The sequence below is a fragment of the Indicator indicator genome, chromosome 26 (assembly GCF_027791375.1).
Source record: "Indicator indicator isolate 239-I01 chromosome 26, UM_Iind_1.1, whole genome shotgun sequence".
NCBI lineage: Eukaryota > Metazoa > Chordata > Aves > Piciformes > Indicatoridae > Indicator > Indicator indicator.
In genome coordinates this window covers 3,451,126-3,472,498 of record NC_072035.1, presented here as the reverse complement: position 1 = coordinate 3,472,498, position 21,373 = coordinate 3,451,126, and the positions used below count along the sequence as shown (strand labels likewise).

Below are 21,373 nucleotides of genomic sequence, written 5' to 3'. Positions count from 1 at the left end.
TTCCTGAATCTCTGGTGTTGCTGAACGTTACATAATGATCCACTCTGTTGTCTTCCAGATTCTTTGGAAATATTTGTGCCCTGTATTGGGATCAACTGAGCCCCTTACCCACTCATGCAATGGGAGGATCTGATCACATGCAGTTTATTCAGGCAATATTCGAGCTGAAATCTGTGAGCATTTCATATATGTAGAGTGTAGAGTAGTATCCAGAAGGGAAGTTCTAGTGCTCATATCTTCACGGGTTAATTATTCCTCCTTAGAGGAGTGAACTGCAGTGGCATGGGTGTGTCAGTGTTACCTATGACAACATTAAAGGGACAATATAAATTTAACTTAAAGATGACAAATTGACTACTGGTGATGCAAAAGCTTATGATGTATGTTTTATTAACCTTGCTGGGGGAGTACCAGTAGTTGCATGTAACTTGCTGTGACCAGAGCCTTTAACTGTTCTCATGTGAAAGCAATTGCAGTCCAAAGTGATTCCTAGTACTCATCAGCTGTCATCTGACCATCTAACTATTCTTGTCTCCTACACCAATGTGTAACACTTCAGTCTTGGGCAGGAGGGCAGCCTGATTTCCAATACAGGTGCACATATTTCTAGGGAAGGGAAAGATGTTCTGGGTATTGTAAATGAAATGCTGTTATGTTTTATACATGACATTCAATAACATCTGCTTCTTAGGCTGTATTTGTAAAGACAGAAGTTAATCCTTTCATGTTCTTGAGTGGGTAACCCAGGGGATGGAGGAGTTGTGCTATGTACAATTAATGTTTATGATCATACAAAGCATGTTGATTATAAAAATAATGTGCATAGAAATTCCTTTAAAAGTTTTGTGCAATAAACTATTTTTGGTAAAGGGCTCCATGTTGTTTCTACTTTTAAAGAGACATTTCTCTTTGGTTTCAGGCAGTAATTTTTAGTATTAGTTTACGATTCTGAACATGCTGTCTAGCCACCTCTGAGGGAAAAACGCACCCCATTTTCAAAGACAGCAACGTTGTGTATTGACTTTTTACATATCTGAAATTGATTCTTCTTCCATTTTCGTGCCACTGCCTTTGTTTGCTGAACCTGTCAAGAAAGAAGCATAATGAATGTATCTCCCTTGGCTTGAATTTGCCGGTAGCAGAAGTCTGAGTGTACAAAATGGAACAATTCAAAATGGAACAATGGCAGTTGCAATGACGAGGGGAGAAATGACTGTGAATTCGTTGTAATTGTTACAGGGTGTGAGTTAAGGGGATGTTGTCAACTTCTTGAAGGCCTGGCATTTTCTCTCATTGTTTAAACCAGCAGCTGACTCGTTTCCTTATGGTACAAGTAGCTGTACTTGAGAGGTAGTGATATTACACCTGAGAGGCTGCCTAGCTGTGATCTGTGAAGGAACTTGTTTCTTCATGCACATGGAGCGTCTTCCATCATGGTTCCACATCTCTGCCGGTTTATTCCAGACTACTGCAAGCGGCTGAGTCTGAGCCTTCTGAAGTACCACACGGAGAGCAGGTACCATGTTTCCACCCGGTAAAGAGCAACTGTGTATCTCAATAAACACTAAATATACAGGCTTAGGCTTTGGAGGGAGGGAGCTGCTGTGACATTGTCGAGCCCTACGTTTGTTAAAGCATCTCCCTGTGCAGTACCAGTCGAGACGCCGCGACGCGGCACCTACTCGGAGTCCAACAACCACAGCCTTCCGCAGAAATAGCTCTGGTTGGGGTAAGCTAAAAAAGCACAAACACACGCACCCCAACCCCCTTCTCCGCCTGGGCGTGGGGCGGGGTTGCGGTGTTTTTCTGTCAGGCAGCGGGGCGGGCAGCCCCGGCGCCTGGGGGGGAGGCGGCCTGGGGGGGCGGGCAGAAGGGGAGGAGAGACGGAAGCCGGGAGGCCGCTGAGGTACCGTCCCCGAAGGGCGTGCGGGGAGTGTCTGTTTGCGGCGGGCCGGGGCCGGGGCATGGAGCGGTGGGTCGGGGCTGCAGGGGGCTGGGGCTCCCTCTGGGGAGCCTGTTGGGGCCGCTGGCAGGGCTGGGAGCTCTTGGCCGCCTGCGCGGTTATCGGGGCCGTGGGCTGGCTGCTGCGGCTTCTAGAGAGGAGGCCGGGAGGCCGCGGGGCGCCGGAGGCGGCCATCTCCTCCTCCCCGGCACCCCTGTCTGCGGGGAGCCGGCGCTGCAGCGGGAGCCGCCCAGGTGAGAGACGTGGGGGACTACGGTGGGGGGTGGCGCTGCCTCTTGCTCTGCGAGACCCGGCGGGGCAGCGGGCATCGGCCGGGGAGGCCTACGGCCGCCTGGGCCTTCCTGCCTCCGCGGCTCCTGGGGTCTTCTCCCACGAGTGGAACTCAGGAGTGCCTGCCGCAGGCTCCACCGGGCTCGGCCCTGCAGCAGCGGCCCTGCTGCGCCCACTGACCCCTTTTTGTCACGGGCGGCCCCCGGCGCTGCTCTCCGCTCCCGTCGCACGCTTCTGCGCTGCTCACGGCGGAGGGCCGGCTGCTGCCTGCTCCACCCTATTCGCGCGTCCCCGCTCTCTGCTGCCTAAATCTTTCCCTACGCCCAGCCTGCCTTCCCTTAGTAGCTATGGAAATGCACGTTCATTTCTCGTTCTTGAGAAGTCATCTCTTTTTTTTTTTTTTTTTTTTTGGGGGGGGGGTTTTGGTTATCTTTTTAATCCTGGCTTTTCTGTAGCTTAATGCAAGTTTGTTTTGCAGTTTCTTGCTGCCACGTAGTTCGTAACTGTTCGCTAATTTGGCAGCAGGCAGCATGGACTGTCACATACCCGCAGCATAGCCACAATTATTCTGCCATGTGCGAGTCTCAGCAGCCAAAATATGGCCAGATACAGGATGTCTCTCATTTAATTCCTCCCTCAAAAGGCAAAATTAATGTTCTTTTGCATCCTTAAAAGTCAGTTGTTCATTCATGTTAGTCTTACTGTTTTTGAAAACAGATCCTGCTGTTCCATACTGGTGCACTAAGATGAGAGGAAATGCATCTCATACTAATTCTTCCAGGTTTTGGTTCATTTGGAAGAAGCTTTGAACATTTGTTTGCTCTTGGTACAGTAGTTATTCATGTTTGTAAAGCAAGACCTTGTGTGCAAAACTAGAACAGGTACCTGCTTCATTGCTGGCTGTGCTCTGGATCATTTGAAGTTACATAAAATGCATTCTGAGGTTCAAGTGATCAACTTTTACACATGCACCTAGCAAAAGATCAAATGAAGTTGTGGATGCCCTCTCCCTGGAAGTGGTCAAGGCCAGGGTTGGATATGGGCTTGAGCAATCTGGTGTAGTGGAAGGGTGTCCCTGCCCACGGCAGTGGCTTGGAAGTATATGGTTTTTAAGGTCCCTTCCAACCTAAACCATTCTATGACTATCTTAAAACAGGCAGTTGCTGTTTCTGAGCTTTGCAAGTCACACCTTTCGTTTTGGACAGATCAAAACAGATGACACAGTTAAGAAATTAATCAATGCATGTCCACATTAGCTGAAACCTTAATATGAAACACAAACGTTTTATGCAAGTTCTCTCTTTGAAGTAGATTTTGAGATTCTTTAAAATTGAAGACATTCTCTTTGAAAGATTTTTAGATGTGTTACAAAGCAGCAGCACTGAGTCAAAATATGTTTCAGCAGAGTTGATCGATAAAAATGCCTTTGCTTTGAAATTCCAAGCAATTTTGGTGCTTTGAGAAATTAACCTGCTGCTTCAGGACAGGAAAATACTGATCACCAAAGAAGTTGGGAGGTTAGTTGAGTATCATTTCTTTGACAGCTGAGTGGATGTTGTCATTTCAACAGCATTTTTCTGATTTCCACAACAACTTGCTGTAGAAGACACTTTGTGCTAGCAGTAGACCTTAAACCAAAGACAGATTTCTTCACTGTTGGTCTGCTTTGTCATTTCACTCTCCACTTTAGCTTTGCCTGGGTTGTTACGCACATGGGAAATATTTTTTTTTTATTTTTTTACATAGCTGAGGAATAAAGTTTAGGCATTAAGTTCTATCAAAACATAAGATAGCAGAGAAATCACTCCTTCAGGACATTTTTTGCTTAACCACTAGCCAAGAAGAAAGACTTGTGTGTACCAGCATTCTCCACATATGTGAATTATATGTATGTCTGCTCATCTGCAGAATGATTGTGCTGGTTCTGACCCCCAAAAAGAGGAGAATTCCCACAGTTAATTCCTTAAGACATTATATTATGTTGACTCTAAAGTGTTTTCATTGATTTTTTTGTTTGCAATAAACTTTCTTCCCTTTGAGTTTTTCTCTTAATTTTATTTGTTTTGTTTTGTTTGTTTTGTTTTGTTTTCCCAGTTATGCTATCTCAAAAAAAAAGCCTTAGGGCAGCAAGTGTTGCTATTATAATTGATCTCAGGGCCACATTTTATCCCTTCATTCAAATGTGATGGTAGCGTATTTAAAAAAAAAAAAAATAGAAGATCACTATAAAAAAAGTGAGAAGATCTTTGTAGTCTTTTGGGTAAATCAGATAATTGTAACAATGAGGTTGCTTGGAGGTTCAGGAATCATAAGGGAGCTAGAATACCTTGGGGAGGTAGCTCAGCAGCAGCAATTGCGATGTTGCTGCAGTTTGGATTTTTTATTTTTTTCGGCTGAAATGCTCTGATTTCCCATCATTTAAGTGAGGTTTCAGCTAATTTTCATGAAATATTCAGAGACTGAGGTATGTTCTCTAACCACAAGAGATGTGAACTTGTACACTCAAAAAAATGCAACTCTCAAAGGAAATGGCCCTCCAAGAAAACAAGCCTCAAGCTCATATAACCATCCAGTTAGAATAATAACTGAAAACCCACTTCAGATTTGGTGCTAGCATCTTTTTCTGTGATATTTCTTATTAGAAATGTAACAGTTTTGAAGTCAGGTTTCAGAGAAAATTTTGCTTGGTTATGTTGGCTATTGGTAAAAGTTACAAAAACTGCTGAATGTGTTTGGGTTTAATACATGAAAAGTTTGGTTCTTTCCTGGTGATTTAAAACCCAAAATTGTGTCCATTTTGTTGATTTATTTAGTGATGCTGCTGTTGCCAATACACCTGGGAAAATGAGGGAGTTTGACTATACTGTGAGTCTGTGATGAAGATGCAGTTTTGGAATTACTTCTGAGTTTGTACATTCTGACGAAATGAACAATGAAGTTACTGGGCTCCAGTATTTGGAGTGCTGCATTGCTGTGCTATGTCAGGGTGCAGCCATTCAGTGTTCAAGCCTCACATTAGTTTCCCAAAGTTTCTTACCCATCAGAGTGGATGTTCTGACTTGTGTTAAGGACTGCTTGTGCACCCTATTCATACAGCAGGAGAGATCATAAATGGTGGACATTTCTTATAATGCTTTGTGTGCCCACTTTTGAGGAGGTTTATTTTAAAATTGCAGCTCATGCTGATTTCATACCTGAGAGATTGCTTTGTCCCTAATGGAGTAAGATTTTGAGGAGGTTTATTTTAAAATTACAGCTGATGCTGATTTCATACCTAAGAGATTGCTTTTTCCTTAATGGAGTAATGTTAAGAGCTGTGTCATTCCAATTATAGCCTGATGAAAAAATAAACACAAGCCAGTTCATGTGGAAAAGTTGCAAATGTGTGTTTGGTAGTCTTAAGCTTCATAAACTGAGGATGGAACCTCAGTACTAAAATAAAGTACTGAAAGTGCTATACAGACCTGTCAAACCTGTAAATCCCATAAAATGTCCAGTCAGTGAAGGAAGCCTGAGTTTAAGGAGGCAATGAAGGCAAGCTGAAGGGATGCAAAACTAATCATTTCCAACCTAAAGCTGTCCTTTCCAAATAGCAGGGAAAAGGCACAGCCTCTGTAGATACATAGATGCAGTATCTGATAAAATGACTTCAAGGCTTCTTATGTTCTTGAGCTGCCCAAATCCTGATTTTTTTCAGTAGTGTTTTCCACAGCAGGAAATGTGTATTGGCATCATGTTGGGTTTCCTATCTTCTTGCTGACTGTGTGAATTACATGTAGGGCAGTGAGCTGGTGGACTTGTAATATATAAGAGAGAAGGAGTTTCCTTTGAAAATGGAGACATTCTTCCAGATCCTGTTCTTTATCAGAGAGGGGAAATCTAAACAGATGAGCTGCTGTTGTGCTGTTTGCTCTCGAAACGGGAGCTGAGAAACAGCATGTTGTGTAAATAGTACCAGCCTTGCATCATGGCCAGAGACAGACTCCCCTGGTTGCTGCATCGTACTTAAACCTTATGCTTTTGTCACCTAGAAATCTTTGTGGAGTTAACAGAAATAATGCTGTGCTCTCAGCTGTGGATGCTGCCTAACCAGGGTCTCTTATGGGGGCTGGCTACTCATCCTGTTCTTGTATTCCATTCCATGCACAGACTGTATCTTTCCGGGCAGAAATCAAATACTTCTCAGCCTGTCATAAATTTTCATGCACAGATTCTCCGAGTTTAATTTTCAATCCAAAAGAAATTTGGAGAGTACAAATGAGAATAAAATTGAAGCTCTAAATACTCTTTCAAGTACTTGTGAGAGTTGAGGAAATAAACTCTTGGGAGAAGTCTGATAGCTTAAAAACATTCTTAGTCTGTTGAATTGAAAAATATTTTGTCCTCTCTGCCACTGTGATCATTTTTTCAGAATCCAAAATATCATGAGACTTTTTTCCTAGTTTTAATATGGGATAGAAATAATAGCAGAGAAAAAAAAGTAGTGTTGTTCTTTACAGTTTCTTTCCTGTCTTTTCTGCCTCTAGGTGAGATAACAATGGATGCAATATTATCCCGACTGAAGCAGCTCAGCTCTGATGAGCTTAGAGAAGAAATTGTAAGAGCAGGACTGAAGTGTGGGCCCATTACCTCCACTACTAGGTTTATTTTTGAAAAAAAATTGGCCCAGGCATTGTTGGAGCAGCAAGGAGGTTCAGAGGGAAAAGGATCTCTGTCAGAGGAGGCTGCTGGAAATGTCCCATCTGGTAGCAGCCGGGCAGAAGCACAGGAGGCTTTGAAAACCGCAGCAGTGAATCACAACGGTCACAGAAGTGTTTCTGAAGACACAGACTTTGGGTACTGTGTAGGTCTGAACCCTCCAGAGGAAGATGATGTGATCCACATGAAGTGTTCACCTCCTGCCTGTGGAGCGGGATGTGTTGATTCACAAATTAGTACTCAGACACCACCCAAAGAGCCTCCACTGTTCTATGGTGTGTGTCCAGTTTATGACGACATTTTGGCAAGAAATGGTAAATATTAATTTCCTTCCTTTCCAGTGATAAGCTTTATACAGTCCTGTCTAAATGGCCATTTTTCTACATAGCAGGTGATATGAACACCACTGTATTCAAGGTGTTCAAGGACGACTCAAAGCATTTTTTTTTTATTTCTCTAAATAGTATTTGTTGGATCTTACGACGCATAGCAACACTGTTCAGAGACATCTCAGGTGTTCTTCCATCAGAGTTGATACACTTGAGGATCCTCTGCTTGATGTAGCTCAGTTGAAGAAAATTATTTCCTGCTTCTACTCTCATACCCATCGTGTGCCTTCAATCTCTCTCAAGAATAAAAAGTAATCCTTCAAACAGTCAAAATCTATTTAGACTGTCATTAGTTGAAGCTTAAAGGCTCCCTTCTAACGTGGTTTCATGTTTTCTTTCCTACCTTAATGCCAAAGTATCTAGATGGATCAGTCATTTGTCACATGTTGTTGATGAGCACTGCAATAAGCAATAAGCAAACCCCCAAATGGTGGGATTACAGTAGTGCATAAAGGATTGCTTGCTCTGAGATAGTAATAAGTATTCTTTCTCATTAGAAGGGAGTTTAGATGTCTTAATTTGAGCAGATAATATTGATGCAAATGGAGAGGAAAAAGACTTAATTAATATCCAAGACTCTGTGTAGAAGTCTTAACATCATGGCAGTGGATCACAGATGATCTTTCTGGACAAGAGAACATGGAAAGTAATGCAGGGTGAATAAACTCTGAGTTTGCTTGTCAGAATGGATGTGAAATACTTCTTTGCTGACTCTGGCCCATCTGTTAAGATGTTCTGATATGGATTGATCTGAATGGCCAAACACCATACAGATACCACCTGATGGTAGCTGGAGTGTGTAAAATTCTTCTACTCCGTTTTCAAAAGAGAAAATTTAAAAGGGCTTTTGAGTCTTGTGCCAGTTTGAGAACAAAGCTGGCAGGGCAGTCTGAGAATTTTGTAATCTGTTTCTAGGAACAGATCTGAGATTATTGAAATAATAATTTGACTTTGATTGTACTTTGTTGCAGAGAGAATACATGTTTATGAAGATAAAAAGGAAGCTCTCCAAGCTGTTAAGATGATTAAGGGTTCCCGTTTTAAAGCTTTTTCAAACAGAGAGGATGCTGAAAAATTTGCTAAAGGCATCTGTGATTATTTCCCACCTCCAAGCAAGTCTTCTTTATGTTTGTCTCCAGTGAAAATGGCATCATTTAACAGAGGTGAGTGAGGCTCTTCATCTCTGTAAAGGAGATGCAATATACACTCTGATAATTTTTTGTGAGAGAAGAAGCAACAACTCCATAACCGATACACCAACAGAAAAAATTTCCAAGGGTGAAGCATCTTCATAAACTGAAGTTCCTTTAGAGTGATGCTGTTTAAGATAAGCTGTAAACAAATGTTAGATCACAGCTCCAGAGCTTACTGACCAAATGAAATTACTGTGTGAGTAGATATGCCAGCCAGTATTTAATTACATTTTTCTGTGAAGTAAGTTTGAATCAGGCAATAAAAAATACTTTTTAATTTTGGATTCGCATCTCATTTTACTTCTATATAAAATTGTACTGGAAAAGTTATCCTTAATATTAATTGATGTTCTTCCAAGAAAGGAGCACCAAAGTTTATGTACAGAAATAAAGGCAGAATATGTTGGAATTCTGTCATTTCTTCTGTAAAGAACTACTACAGAAGTAAACCAGAGCCCCAGGAATCTTGTGAAAATCTGGGCTTTGTCTTTTAAAGCAGAAGGTTTGGCCTGCAGTGTATGGTCTCTGTGGTCTGTGTTATGATAAGCTAAACTGGTTACTCTTAAAAGCAATTATTGGTCTGTTTCACATGAATTTTGCACTAAAAAAATGTTGCTGTTCTTCTAAAGCTGTGATGTTGGCGATTGCTTTCGTGGATGTATTGCTTAGCAGTCTGTGGTTACATTAGGTGGGGTTTGATTTTACCCACAGACTTCAGGATTTTCAGGTTTGACCAAGACACTGATAAATTTGCACAGTATATTGAAGCTGTCCTTAATTGTTAAGTAAGTTCATACATCCAGAAGTAAAGTGGTAACCACTGAGCATATTTCAGTGTTCCCACTTGCTAGGTTAAAAGGATTCAGTCACAGAACTGGAAAAACTCTTTCAATATTCAGAAAATTCTTACCTCTTGTTGAATTCTGCATTTAAGCTTGGAGGAAGGAGATTAGTCATTTTAAAGTTTACCTGTCCCTATTAAAGTCTAAGAGAGTTTTACAAGATGATTAAGTTTTACTCCTCTCCCTCCCTATTACTAACTACTGATATTTCTAAATCTTCTGTCATTTGACCTCAATTTTTTTTACTCCTGTATGTAAAAGATGCAAAGTTAATGCACGTAGGTAGAAAGCTTATTTTCATGGTCTGGGTATGAAAACAGTGATCACTGAAAGGAATGTATCTAGAAATAGGTTACTTCTGTTTTGACAGATGGTTTATGTTCTCCTGAGACTGAAACTGCTAATAAGGAGAGAGCCAACAGTTACAAAAGTCCACGTACCCAAGATCTTAATGCTAAGCTTCGGAAGGCTGTGGAGAAAGGAGATACTGCAACGTTTTCAGAACTTATTTGGAGTAACCCTCGTTACCTGATTGGGTCAGGAGACAACCCAACAGTTGTACAGGTAAAAATAAACAGAAAAATCCAAGTTCTGGTTTAGTGATTTAGCTGTGAGGCCTGCTAAGCAGAACTGGAAGGAATGTTGTTGCCTGCTCTTCCTTCAAGAGATGTTGTTTCCACTAGCAGAGTTTCTTGATGTTTATTGGTACTGGGTTGAGAGCTAAGACAAACATGGCAGAAGTCTTGTGTAAGTGACCCATCATAACTGAAGGTTCACTTTGCTCTAGAACAGCTAAAATACCATATGCAGTTCTTTGGGGGAAGAATAGTTTTATCCAGTGATGAAGGTAGTATTGATCTCCTCAGAATGATTCCAGTCTTTTAAAAATAGAATGATTTGAAAGAAGAGGGCAGTGCCTAGGCTGTGACTGGGTGTTCTAAGGCACTGCTCACCTAGGCACCAGACATGCTCTGCAGCTAGACTCCCTGTATAAGGTACCATGTGGCAGATGCTGGCAATCTTGCTTTAAACAATGCCTTCTGTCAGACCAGCTTTGTGAAAGTCTTGAAATTTGGTATGTAAATATTAACAGCAGAAGTAGGGGGTTTTGTATATACATACATGTGCTTTCCTGCTCTTTACAAGTTCCCATCTCCTTTTATTATATGATGTCTGAATATACCCTCTCTGCCATGTTTTTGCCCTAGATGTAAGACTCTAGCTGAGTATAAGACTAATTTTGCTGAATGTGGGTTTGAAGATGCCTATCTTTACAGTGTCCTATAATTCGCTGCAGTTTTAGAATCATAGAATGGTTTGGGTTGGAAAGGACCTTAAAGATCACCTAGTTCCAACCCCTGTGCCATGGGGTTTTTGAATGTTTATGAACTGTTTTATAAACATCTTTTCCAAATAAAACATACCCCCCCCTCAAACAAAAAAACCCAAACAACAAAACCCCCACAAAAGAAAAACCCAAAGCCAAAACTCAGCGTGGAAACCTTTGTACTTTCACAGTTAAATCAGTTAAGCACGTGGGTGTAAGAGAGCTCTGTCAGTTCAGTCTGATGTTTGTCCCTTTTTTCCAGGAAGGGTGCAGGTATAATGTCATGCATGTTGCTGCCAAGGAGAACCAAGCTGGTATCTGCCAGCTATTGCTGGACACTTTGGAAAATCCTGACTTTATGAGGCTTATGTATCCAGATGATGATGATGTAATGCTGAAGAATCGCATCCAATACATTGTTGACCTTTACCTTAACACACCAGATAAAATGGTAAGGTTTGAGGGTTTGCCAGTTTCTTATTCTTGTGGAAACAACTGGAAGGTGTTAAGGATGTGTAAGGGAGAAGGAAAGAGAACAGAAGAGTCTGTTAGCAAAACAAGCCATTAATGAGTTTGGTTGGTTCTGCAGTATAATAGGAAAAGATCTATTAAGAGCTCTCTCTCACTTAGCCATGACGTTTTTTTGGGGTTGACCTCATCATGTTTCCAAATAGGTGTGAATTTTCCCTTTTTTTCCCCACTGCAGGGATTTGATACTCCATTGCATTTTGCATGCAAGTTTGGGAATTTGGACGTTGTTAATGTGCTTACCTCACACCCAGCTATTGTAAAAAATCCAAGAAACAAATACGATCAGACTCCAGCAGAAGTAAGTCTCTGCAATTCCACAACAAACCCAGAAATGTTATGTCTAATAATGTTTTTTCAAGTTCAGATGTTAACTATTGTAGGTAGAAGGCTTTTAGTGAGATACTTGTGTCATGGTAGAGTGTAAATCTTTGAAGTCAGTACAAGTATTTTATGTTGTTTGGGGTGAAGTTCTAGATTTTATGTTGTGCTGCCCTTACAGTGCCTATTTTATGGATATGGATGTATTTTAGTTGAAAGTACTGGGTGAGATTGGTAGAGGCCAGTATTGTAACTGATGACAGTTGATTCAAGGGTGATGTCTTAATGCTCTACTAACAAGCATCTGAAATTATGTTAACAGGTAGTTTGTGAAAGAAGCAAGAATAAATCTGCAGAACTGAAAGAAAAACTAAGAGAGTACTTGAAAGGTCTGTATTCAGTTTTATGCTCTGTCAGGCCTCTATTTTGCCTCTTTGCTGACTCCCATTCCATTTGTTTTTGAGAGAAACTCTAAAACTGTCAAGGAACAGAAAACTTCTTGTCTTTTAAATTACAGGCAGAGCTCTCACTGTATGCCTCACAAGGTTATCCTCCTAGCTCTAGAACACAGGCATGGCCCTTACTTGACTCAGCCAGCCTGAAGCAGAAAGTTTAATCTAAAAGTAAACAAAATATCTTAACAGAGCAAGAGATTTGTCCCACTGGGGGAGTCTTGTAATTTCTTTGACAGAAAACTTTTCATTGTGGGTTTATGCAGAAGGAGATTTTGAAATTTGTTGAAGATCCTTAGTGAAGGGATACATCTTTCAGTGCAGGTGTTTCTGTATGTGAGAGAGAAAGGAGCCTGTGCTGCAATCCAAGCTGTAAGCAGGCTGTAAATCCTGAAACTGTGTGTTTGAGTTGCAAGTAGTTCTACTAATGAAATCAGATGGTTAAGTGTAATAAATATCTTAAGAAAGCTTTTTGGTTTTTATTTTAGGTCGATACTATGTACCACTCTTGAGAGCAGAGGACAATTCTTCAGCTCCTGTCATTGGTGCTCCATGGTCACCTGATCAGACAGATGATAGCCCCCAAAGAACTTTATCTAAGTACAGCGGCAGCCCCAAAGATCCAGTGTTGTCAATAAGAGCATTTGCAGGCCCCATGAGCCCCTCAAAGGTAAGGAGAGGACTTCATATAACCTAGAATGCTGTGTCCAGCTCTGGGGCCCCCTACAAAAGGGAGAAATGGACCTGCTGGAGCAGGTCCAGAAGAGGGCCACCAAGATGTTCAGAGGGCTGGAGCACCTCTACTATGAAGACAGGCTGAAAGAATATGGGCTGTTCAGCCTGGGAAAAAGAAGGCTCTGAGGAGACCTTAGAGCTGTCAAAATCAATATATGAAGGGGACCCACAGGAAAGCTGGAAGGGACTGTTTAGAAGGGCTTGCAGTGACAGGACAAGGGACAATGGTTTGAAACTGGAGCAGGGGAGGTTTAGGTTGGAAACCAAGAAGATGATCACCACAATGAGAGGGGTGAAATACTGGAACAGGTTGCCCAGGGATGTGGTTGAGGTCCTGTCCCTGAAGACATTCAAGATCAGACTGGATGTGGGTCTGGGCAGCCTGCTCTAGTTGGAGGTGTCCCTGCTGGTTGCAGGTGTGTTGGTCAAGGTGACCTTTGAGGGTCTGTTCCAACCCAATGCAATCTGTGAATCTATGGTGCCTTTATTTTGTTGTTTGGGGTTTTTTTTAATCAGGAACCATTAGAAGCTCCATTCACCCTTCGCTGTGTGGCATAGCTTGCTCCTGTTAGAGATTGTGGCTCTCTTGATGAGAAAGAGGAGCACAGAAACTTCTAAATGTTTTTTGTTGCTGAAAACAAAGAAACCTGTGCTGTAAATTCAGTCAGAACCAAGGTGTTCAGTTCTTTTTCCTATTCAGAGTGCTCTTTGCAAACCTTTCACTGTCTTGCAGATAATTGCTCTAACTTCCTAATCTAAAACAAAGTCTTTCAATGTGGCTATGAGTTTGGTTAGAAAACATAACAGTATTTTTATCTCCTTCCTAGAAACTGACAGTGATGTTAGAAGCAGTTTATCACCACTGGGTGCTGAATTAACCTTACTGTTTTTGTCTAAATGGGAAAACTGCTGACCAAGTGGTAGCTGTGGGGAGTGTTCTGGAAAAGTGTTGCTTGTGCAGTAGAAAAGCCAAGTCCTTGCTTTTCAAGAGGAATACATGGATACCAGTTCCACAGAATATACATTTATAGGCATTTCTTTGACTCATTTGTTTAATGGTAATGTGCTAGAATATGACAGCTTTAGAAATAGTGAATAAATACAACTGGTGACTTTCTGTTATTTAATGCTTGAATTCTTCTGGGACAGAGTTTTCCAAAAAACCCCACAACTTAATGCTTTCTCTTCTAAATATACACATTGCTCAGTTCTCCTGAGCAGAGAGGTAAAAGTACTTTATACTCTGAAATACTTTCCCTAGAGTGTAAACAGTGCTCATGCTAATGCTGTATTTTAGTTGCTGGCAGATACCTTTAATTTCTTAGTGTAATTCTTAGTCATTGTTGCTGTTTTTTGTCATATAAAGGCACAAAGTTTGAAACTTTACCAAAATGCATTCATTTATTTCCTTTAGGAGTTCAAATTCAGACTTCTAAATATACAAGGAGAGTATATTCTAATAACTGTAGCAAGTCTGTGGAGTTAAATGTGTACATACAAAAATACCACCTTTGCACCCTAGAAACCAGTGAACAAGAGAGCATTTGTCATCAAATAAATTTATAATAACATGGCAGAATTAAAAGGCAGAGTATCCTGCTGCAAAGCAAATTAAAAGCAGGCAGGCTTAGTATCAATACAATTTGAGATGATTGTACATTATGGTCCTTACTCTTTTAATAAGCAGTTATGAGATCAAAGTAACCAAGTAACACTGGGAGGAGTAATTTTAGATCCAGTATGAGATTCTTTGCAGCTGGAGTTGAGCAATACTTGTGCAGAACTTGAGCCTGTTTGCATGTAGACAGCAAACAGCTAAATGTGTTGTATACCTGTGGATAAACAGTTAGCCAGCACTGGGTTAGCTTCATATTGTAGAGGGGGGGGTTGTAAAAAATTATTTCTGTTTTTTAAAGGCTGAAGAATTCCGCAGGCTTTGGAAGACTCCCCCTCGAGAGAGAGCTGGCTTCTTTCGTAATGTCAGGAAATCTGACCTGGAGAGAGGTGTTGAAAGAGTTGGAAGGTATCTAAAAGACTTATCAATGTAAAAAAAAAAAAAATAGCAATAGAGCAATGTGGAGCAAAAGTATGGGGTTTTACTTACTGCACAATATCCTAGGGCAGAAATATTTTGTGAAGTATATTGTACTTGGGGTAAAGAAAACAGCTAAAAATGGGAGAGAAAGCTTTCTCAGCTTTGAAAATAAAGATCCTGTTGTTGAGGGATTGTGTAAATGCTTTTCTCAAACATTTAGGTGGCTGATTTGTCATATGTAAAGTTATACGCAGCCTGCTTTTACTTGCAAATTGAGGGCTTGTTAGAAAGGTAGCAGAACAAAAAGATCCTAACACAGATGTTCTGCTTGTAAAAGCTGTCCCCTTGCTGTTACAGTACCTTGTGTCAGCAGTATATGGAACCCCCCCATATTTTGTTGAAACCTGATAAGATTTTTTTCTTTGAAGTAACCCCTGGCTTCCTCCTACCTTTTGCCATTCCCATGTAGGAAAAGCTATTGAATGGAGGTCATGCCTCTATCAGTGGGGATTTATTTTTACCTGGTGTCTAGAGACAAACAGCTTAAACCCAGCAATATTCCTGGTGCTAACCTTAAGAGTGATAGATTAAATTTGATTAACTGTGCAGGAAAAAAATAGGAGTTAATTCTGTGTTGGCTGAGGATTGTTTACTGTTGCTTTTGCAGACTGTTGATTGTTGTGGAATTGTGTTGCCTAGTTGCACTTTTATACTCCTGTTAATAGATGATAAAAATGTGTTCAGAAAAAGAAAATGCTTGTCAAACTAATCTGTCTGTCTTGACAAATGATTCGTTTTATTTTATTTATTGCAGGGAGTTAGCTCATGAACTGGGGTTCCCGTGGGTTGAATACTGGGAATTTCTGGGCTGTTTTGTTGATCTGTCTTCCCAGGAGGGGTTGCGAAAATTAGAAGAGTACCTGAGTCATCGGGAAATGAGCGAAAAGGCTCAGCAAGAAACAGGGGAAAATGAAACCTCCAATAGATATAAAACTCCACATCCACCTGGTAAGAAAAGGGCAAATGCTACAAACAACAGGGTGCACCTGGGGAGAAGCAGGAGAGAAGCAGCTTGGTGCCCAGGGGAAGCATTCACCTGCGGTGGTTGCTATTATTAATCTGTTATCCAAACAGTCTGATTGTGGTGCTGAAAAAGGAACTAACAACACTTGAGTGCAGGAGAATTAGACCAGACCTCCTTAGCTATTAGTTAGCTTTCATATAAAAGGATTTTGATTGTAGGCTCCAAATGAAATTCCTGTAAGAAAACCTCTATCTTCAGTATGTTTTCACTTGGAGCATTTGGGAATTCATCTTGGAGTACAGAATTTTGTAATCCACAGATAGAGTGTAAATAACTTCTTAAAAGAAAAATTTTTTACAGTTGAGGGAGAGATATACACTGATCAAAACCCAGGAGAGATACACTGATCAAAACCCAAAACTTCTCAAACCAGTGCTTGCCATGGTGCACACAGACATGTTGCATAGGGAAGGTGCACACAGGTCATAAAGCTTTGTGCTGTGTGTGATGATAGATCTGAAGGGGCTCTCATAGTGGGATAAGCCCAGGCTGACAAGGCCCTGAAGGATGGTTGTTGGACTAGTCATAAGCCTTTGTGCTTCGGAAGAGATGAAAGCTTAAGATGTTTGATATTAGTAACATGTTCTTGCCTTATTCTGCTTTATCCTGAGCTCAGCCTTTGTCACTGGTTAATGATTGAAGTGAGGAGTGTAGGAGATCTGGTTATTTGCAGAAATGATACTGCTGTAATTTTGCATTTGTAGCTTTAGTTAGGTTAGTTTATGCTTCTGCATGAACAAAATTAGAGAGGGCTTTGATAAATAGACATAAAAAGTGTGGATTTGTGGCTAGTTTGGTGTTCTGTTGAAAGTCTTTTCACCTGTTGCTCTCATTGAAATTGTTTACAGGCAAGAGTAAGAAATGCTGCAATTCTATTTCTGTTGGAGCTTTTTTGGATGAGGATGATGATGACATGAGCTTAGAAGAAATTAAAAACAGACAGAATGCAGCACGGAACATCAGCCACCCTATAGTGTCCCAGGAGCCCAGCATCAGTGAGATTGGAGAAGCCCAGTGCGATATCTTGTCAATGGAGAGGGCAGTAAGCATCATAGAAGCAAGAGATCACCCCAGGCACTATGAAAAGGCAGCTTCTTCCAGCAAAAATGGCTTCTGCAATCCTGTGGCCACTGAAAGGATCATGAGTGACAGAAGGCATTTGCGTGATGGAGGAGGATGCCTTGGCTCCTCACCTGTTTCCAATTTAATGTCAGAATTTGAAAGCCTCTCTGTCCAAGAACAAGAGCTTGGAGGAGAACCAAATACAATTGCTGCAAAAACTGAGGAGAGAGTTGCAGCTGAAGCAACAAGTCAGGGGAGAACACCCAAGGACCGTATGGATAAGGCCTGCTATGCAGTTTCGCTGGCCAGTTCTGAGCCAAGTGTTACAGGTAAATCTGGAGAGACCAAGTTAAGGACAGAACACAAAATACCATCAGAGAAGGAGAGGCTGGCCATGGAATCTGGAATTCAAGCTAACGAGGCACAACAGCATCAGGAACTTTCTTCCCAGAAAGTGTTTTTGAAGGCATTGCCTACATATGACACTTCTAGGAAGCTGTTCCTGCTCGGGTAAGAATTGGCTTTTTTGGCACTTATTTATTGTCCTTTGGTTTATGTATGCAAAACAAGTTGGGTTTTGTTACATGACTGACAGCAAGACTGGGATGATGTGATACTAAGCAACTCTAGTTGTAGTCAGCTGGAGTGCTTCACTGCTTGGCCAGTAGTCACATGGGGATGCAACTAATTACCTGAACAGAAGGAAAAAGAAGAGAAGTCTTTGATTCCAAATTACTTGCAGTTAATTTGCTGTTTACCATTCATCTGGCAGGCTTACAACTCCACACTGAGCCTGACTTAGATGAACGGAGTGTTTACTGCACTCCTGGGATGTCCTCAGATTACATCTTCAGAACTTCTGTTTTAGGAAACTACTGTGTGATATTGTTGAGCCCAATAGAGAGCCCCATATCATAGGGAAGCTGTGTTGTTTAGAGAGGAGCATGAGCAGTGTGCTTGCCTCTATCAAAAATACATGTTTTGGAATCAGGCTCGTTTATTGCCTGAAGAGAAACATTGTTCCCTTCTCACCTAGTCCTGTTTCTGTTCCAGGGAGCAGCCCTCAAAGCTGGACAGTGATGTCTTGGCAGCTATAGAAGCAGCGGAGGTCGACCCACAGAAGTATCCCTTTGTTTCCAGATGGAAGCACATGGTGGAGTCATACTCCTCATCTGACAGGCAAAGGTATTGCTGTGAATTCAGCCAAGCGAGTTGAAAGAGTTGTTTTAGCAGGTCAGCTGCAGAACAGCTGGAATAGCTGGAATTTCGGGCCTTGTTGCTTACAGAAACCTTGTTTTAAATATTCAACTGTATTAACTCCTGGTGTGTTTCTGAAATCACTATAGGACTTTTGGGGCTGGTGTCTAGTACGGAATATTTGCTGGTGCTGCAGTCAAATTCCTTCCACAACACTGCAGGTCCAGGTCACTTCAGCATATCTGCACAGACAAAATCAGACAAGAAGAGGAAGATCTGAAAAGCAAGTTTTCTAGTTGGCAGATGTCTCAGTTTGCAGATGGGTTGCTTTCTGTTTGGATCCCTCATTGGTCTCAAGGGTAGTTGTGGTGTCAGTTGGCAATTCATTGCTGTTGGGGATGCAGTGCAGGAATCCCAGCATGTTAGGGGTTGGAAGGGACCTCCGAAAATCGAGTCCAGCTCCCCCTGACAGAGCAGGGCCATAGGTCACACAGGAACACATCCAGATGGGTCTTGAAAGTCTCCAGAGGAGGAGACTCCACAGCCCTTCTGGGGAGCCTGTTCCAGTGCTCTGACACCCTCACAGTGAAGAAGTTCCTCCACATGTGGAGGTGGAACCTCCTGTGTACTGTTGTATTGCTTTGAGGTACTTGGGTTGTGCAGTGATGGTATTTAGTATCATCAGGCGTCTCTTCAATACTATTTTTATCTTTATCAGTCTGAGGAGCTCTCAGTGTGAATGATGCCTGAACACAGGTCATGCTCTCTATGTATTAATTTGAATACTATTGTATTTAAGGACCCAAAGTGACAGCTTTCAATACAAGTGGCTTCTTTTGGTAATTGTAGTGCCAGGAAGATTTATTCCCATGGTGACAGGCATTGGTCACAACACTGAAGAGTCTCTTGCTTACACAGAGAAATAGAAGCCCCAGTGTCACACAAGAGACTGAAAGGGGGTAGAAAGCCCTCCAGTGCCCTGTACTGACCTGTTTTCTCATGGTTTTTTTGCCAGCTTTCTTAAATGCATGAAATCCTAAATGAGAACTATTTCCACTAGGAAGTTGTCAGTAGAAGTATTAAACATTATTAAACATTAATACTGGTACCTTGATTCTAAGATCTAAAGCACTTCTCTCCTTATTGCAGCTTTCTCACCAAAATGACTTCTTGTTTCTTTCAGCTGGCCAAGTTCAGCACTGAAGGAGAGGGTCATGGCTGCTGGCCTTCCAAATGCTTCAGTGTATTCTAATTCAGGAAGAAATAGTCCCATAACAGGAAGCCCAGGAAAATATGGCAATGCCACCTCCTTCTGGCCAGAGCCTGGGAGTCCTGGGCGCTACAGTCCCGTTGGTGTCAACCATGCTCTGCTGAGACTGCGTTCTTATTCAGAGCCTCCTGCCCACTAAAACAAGGTTCATCTTCCTGGGACTTCAGTTGCATTTTCGTTGGTAGAGTGGAGGAAAACTACAATGTTACTAAAGTGACATGAGGTTTGTACCTGGCTATTTATTTTTCCTCAATTGAGGACAAATGTATGTTTAAAAAAACCGTTGACTATATGTCTTTATGCCATATATGGGATAGAATACTGGTGATATGCAAGAAGTTAGTGACAGTGCAGTTGTCCAGTAGCTATGAATTAACCCTTGTTGCCAGTAAAGCAGTGAGCTGAACCTTTACTTAGAAGTGGTGGGATTTTGCCATCACCAGTTGTCGTTGTAATGAACCTCTTAGCCCTCAACTGCATTGCTTTTGTTTGGATAGTCTGGAGGAAGCACATCATCAGTAAAGAGAAATCTTAGGAGAGGAAACTGATGGCAAGTAAAACCTTCCTCCACGTGCAGGAAGAGTGGTCAAAGTTGAAGAGCCTAAAACAAAACCTAGGTGATGATAGCTTTGTTGTGCTGAGAATGACTCGGATAGGCTGTGCATAAACAGAAAGTGTTTATAGCCAGCAGTTGGGTCTAGAGGGTTGAATACACACACACATACACACACTTCCCTGTTTGTGTGTATTTATGCACTTACTTACACAGGAAAACCTTAAACCTTTGCTTGTTCTGAGGCTTTTAAAACACCGTGAAAACACTTGAGTGTTTTAGTCAAGGGGCACTAGAGAAATGACTGGCATTCCTTTAAAGGGTCGTTTGAAGATTTAAAAAAAAAAAGATAAATTTAAAAATCAGCTGGTTTCTTTTCTCCACAGCAGCTTTTAACATGAGCAGATTTCAATAGTTCTTGCACAAAAGCACATCAGCAATAATTTGAGGAATTTTACCAGCAACATAACCTTAAAGGTCTAGTTTGTAATGCAGTATAGTGGTAGCCAGTGGCCCAGGGTGTGGCTCCTTAGTTCCCAACTGTAGAGAGGGAGGAATAAGGAGGACAAATATTTTATTGAAATGGAAGCTTTTACTGTGTCTCTAGTCTTGATGTGGTAATGAGGTTTCTGTTAGAGCAGTCAAAAGTTCTATTCTGTAGCCTTCTGCAAGAATGACTTGTTTGGACAGTACAATGCCAAGACTGAAGAATGCTTTTCAAAAAGATAGTTTTCCATCAAACTTAATGGTTGTAATGGGAACAAAGGGTCCAGAAACAGAGCTCTCTAGTGGCGAGAGCTCCCTGCTTAGAAAGAAAAAAACCATCTACCAACCTACATCTGAGCAGTGCTGGTAAAAAAGGTATGGATTTAGATTCACTGGTGCCACACAGTGAGGGAGAGAGCACAGAACCACCTTGGCCACAGGGTGTTTGTCTGAAACCCTGGGGTTGCAGGCAGGATGGGGCTGTGCAGGAGTGGTTGGTCCCTTAGCCAGCAGCACGGGGGCTGGCTTTGGGAAGGCTCTCAGTGGGTTTGCTGGCTGCTGCACAGGGCAGTGACTGTTGGTACACAAACGTACACCCCCTCAACAGATTCATGATTTGGAACTAACCTGACACTGCACTAATGCTTTTGCAAGCTTGACAGTGCCTTTTGTAACTTTTCCTTGGCTGTTTTTTTTTTTTTATTATTATTTTTGGGTTTTTTTGTTTGTTTGTTTCTTTTTAAATTAAACTCTTGTTCTTTTAGAAGTTTAAAACAAAAGTGGTATCCACTTACTATGGGCACATAAAATCCAGTTTTTCTTCTGGGGTTTCTGAACAAAACCTATTTTAATGTCTCTAGTTCAGTTATTTGGTGCACAGCTCTCTACTGGGGGAGAGCATTCCTGGTTTAGAAATTAGTCTTTAGAAAAGGCTTATTTAGCTCTCTTTATAACAAAGCCTATTTCCA

The 21,373-nt window shown here is 41.5% G+C and overlaps 1 protein-coding gene across 1 annotated transcript; it reads left to right on the top strand.

Moving 5' to 3' along the window:
* The first annotated feature begins 1,964 nt into the window (after positions 1-1,964).
* Positions 1,965-20,016, top strand: ANKLE2 (ankyrin repeat and LEM domain containing 2). The gene is made up of 14 exons (XM_054392609.1): positions 1,965-2,196; positions 6,760-7,245; positions 8,292-8,483; positions 9,726-9,919; positions 10,945-11,133; positions 11,389-11,511; positions 11,854-11,920; positions 12,472-12,653; positions 14,635-14,741; positions 15,568-15,761; positions 16,686-17,128; positions 17,168-17,409; positions 17,953-18,084; positions 19,280-20,016. The coding sequence occupies exons 1-14, from the start codon at positions 1,965-1,967 to the stop codon at positions 19,503-19,505; spliced, it is 3,009 nt and encodes a 1,002-aa protein (XP_054248584.1). The 3' UTR covers positions 19,506-20,016.
* The last annotated feature ends 1,357 nt before the right edge of the window (positions 20,017-21,373 follow it).

Coding starts and splice junctions, on each gene's coding strand:
- ANKLE2 (XM_054392609.1), top strand. CDS start 1,965: ATGGAGCGGTGGGTCGGGGCTGCAGGGGGCTGGGGCTCCCTCTGGGGA. Junction 7,246..8,291: donor CGACATTTTGGCAAGAAATG/GTAAATATTAAT, acceptor ACTTTGTTGCAG/AGAGAATACATGTTTATGAA. Junction 18,085..19,279: donor TCCTCATCTGACAGGCAAAG/GTATTGCTGTGA, acceptor TGTTTCTTTCAG/CTGGCCAAGTTCAGCACTGA.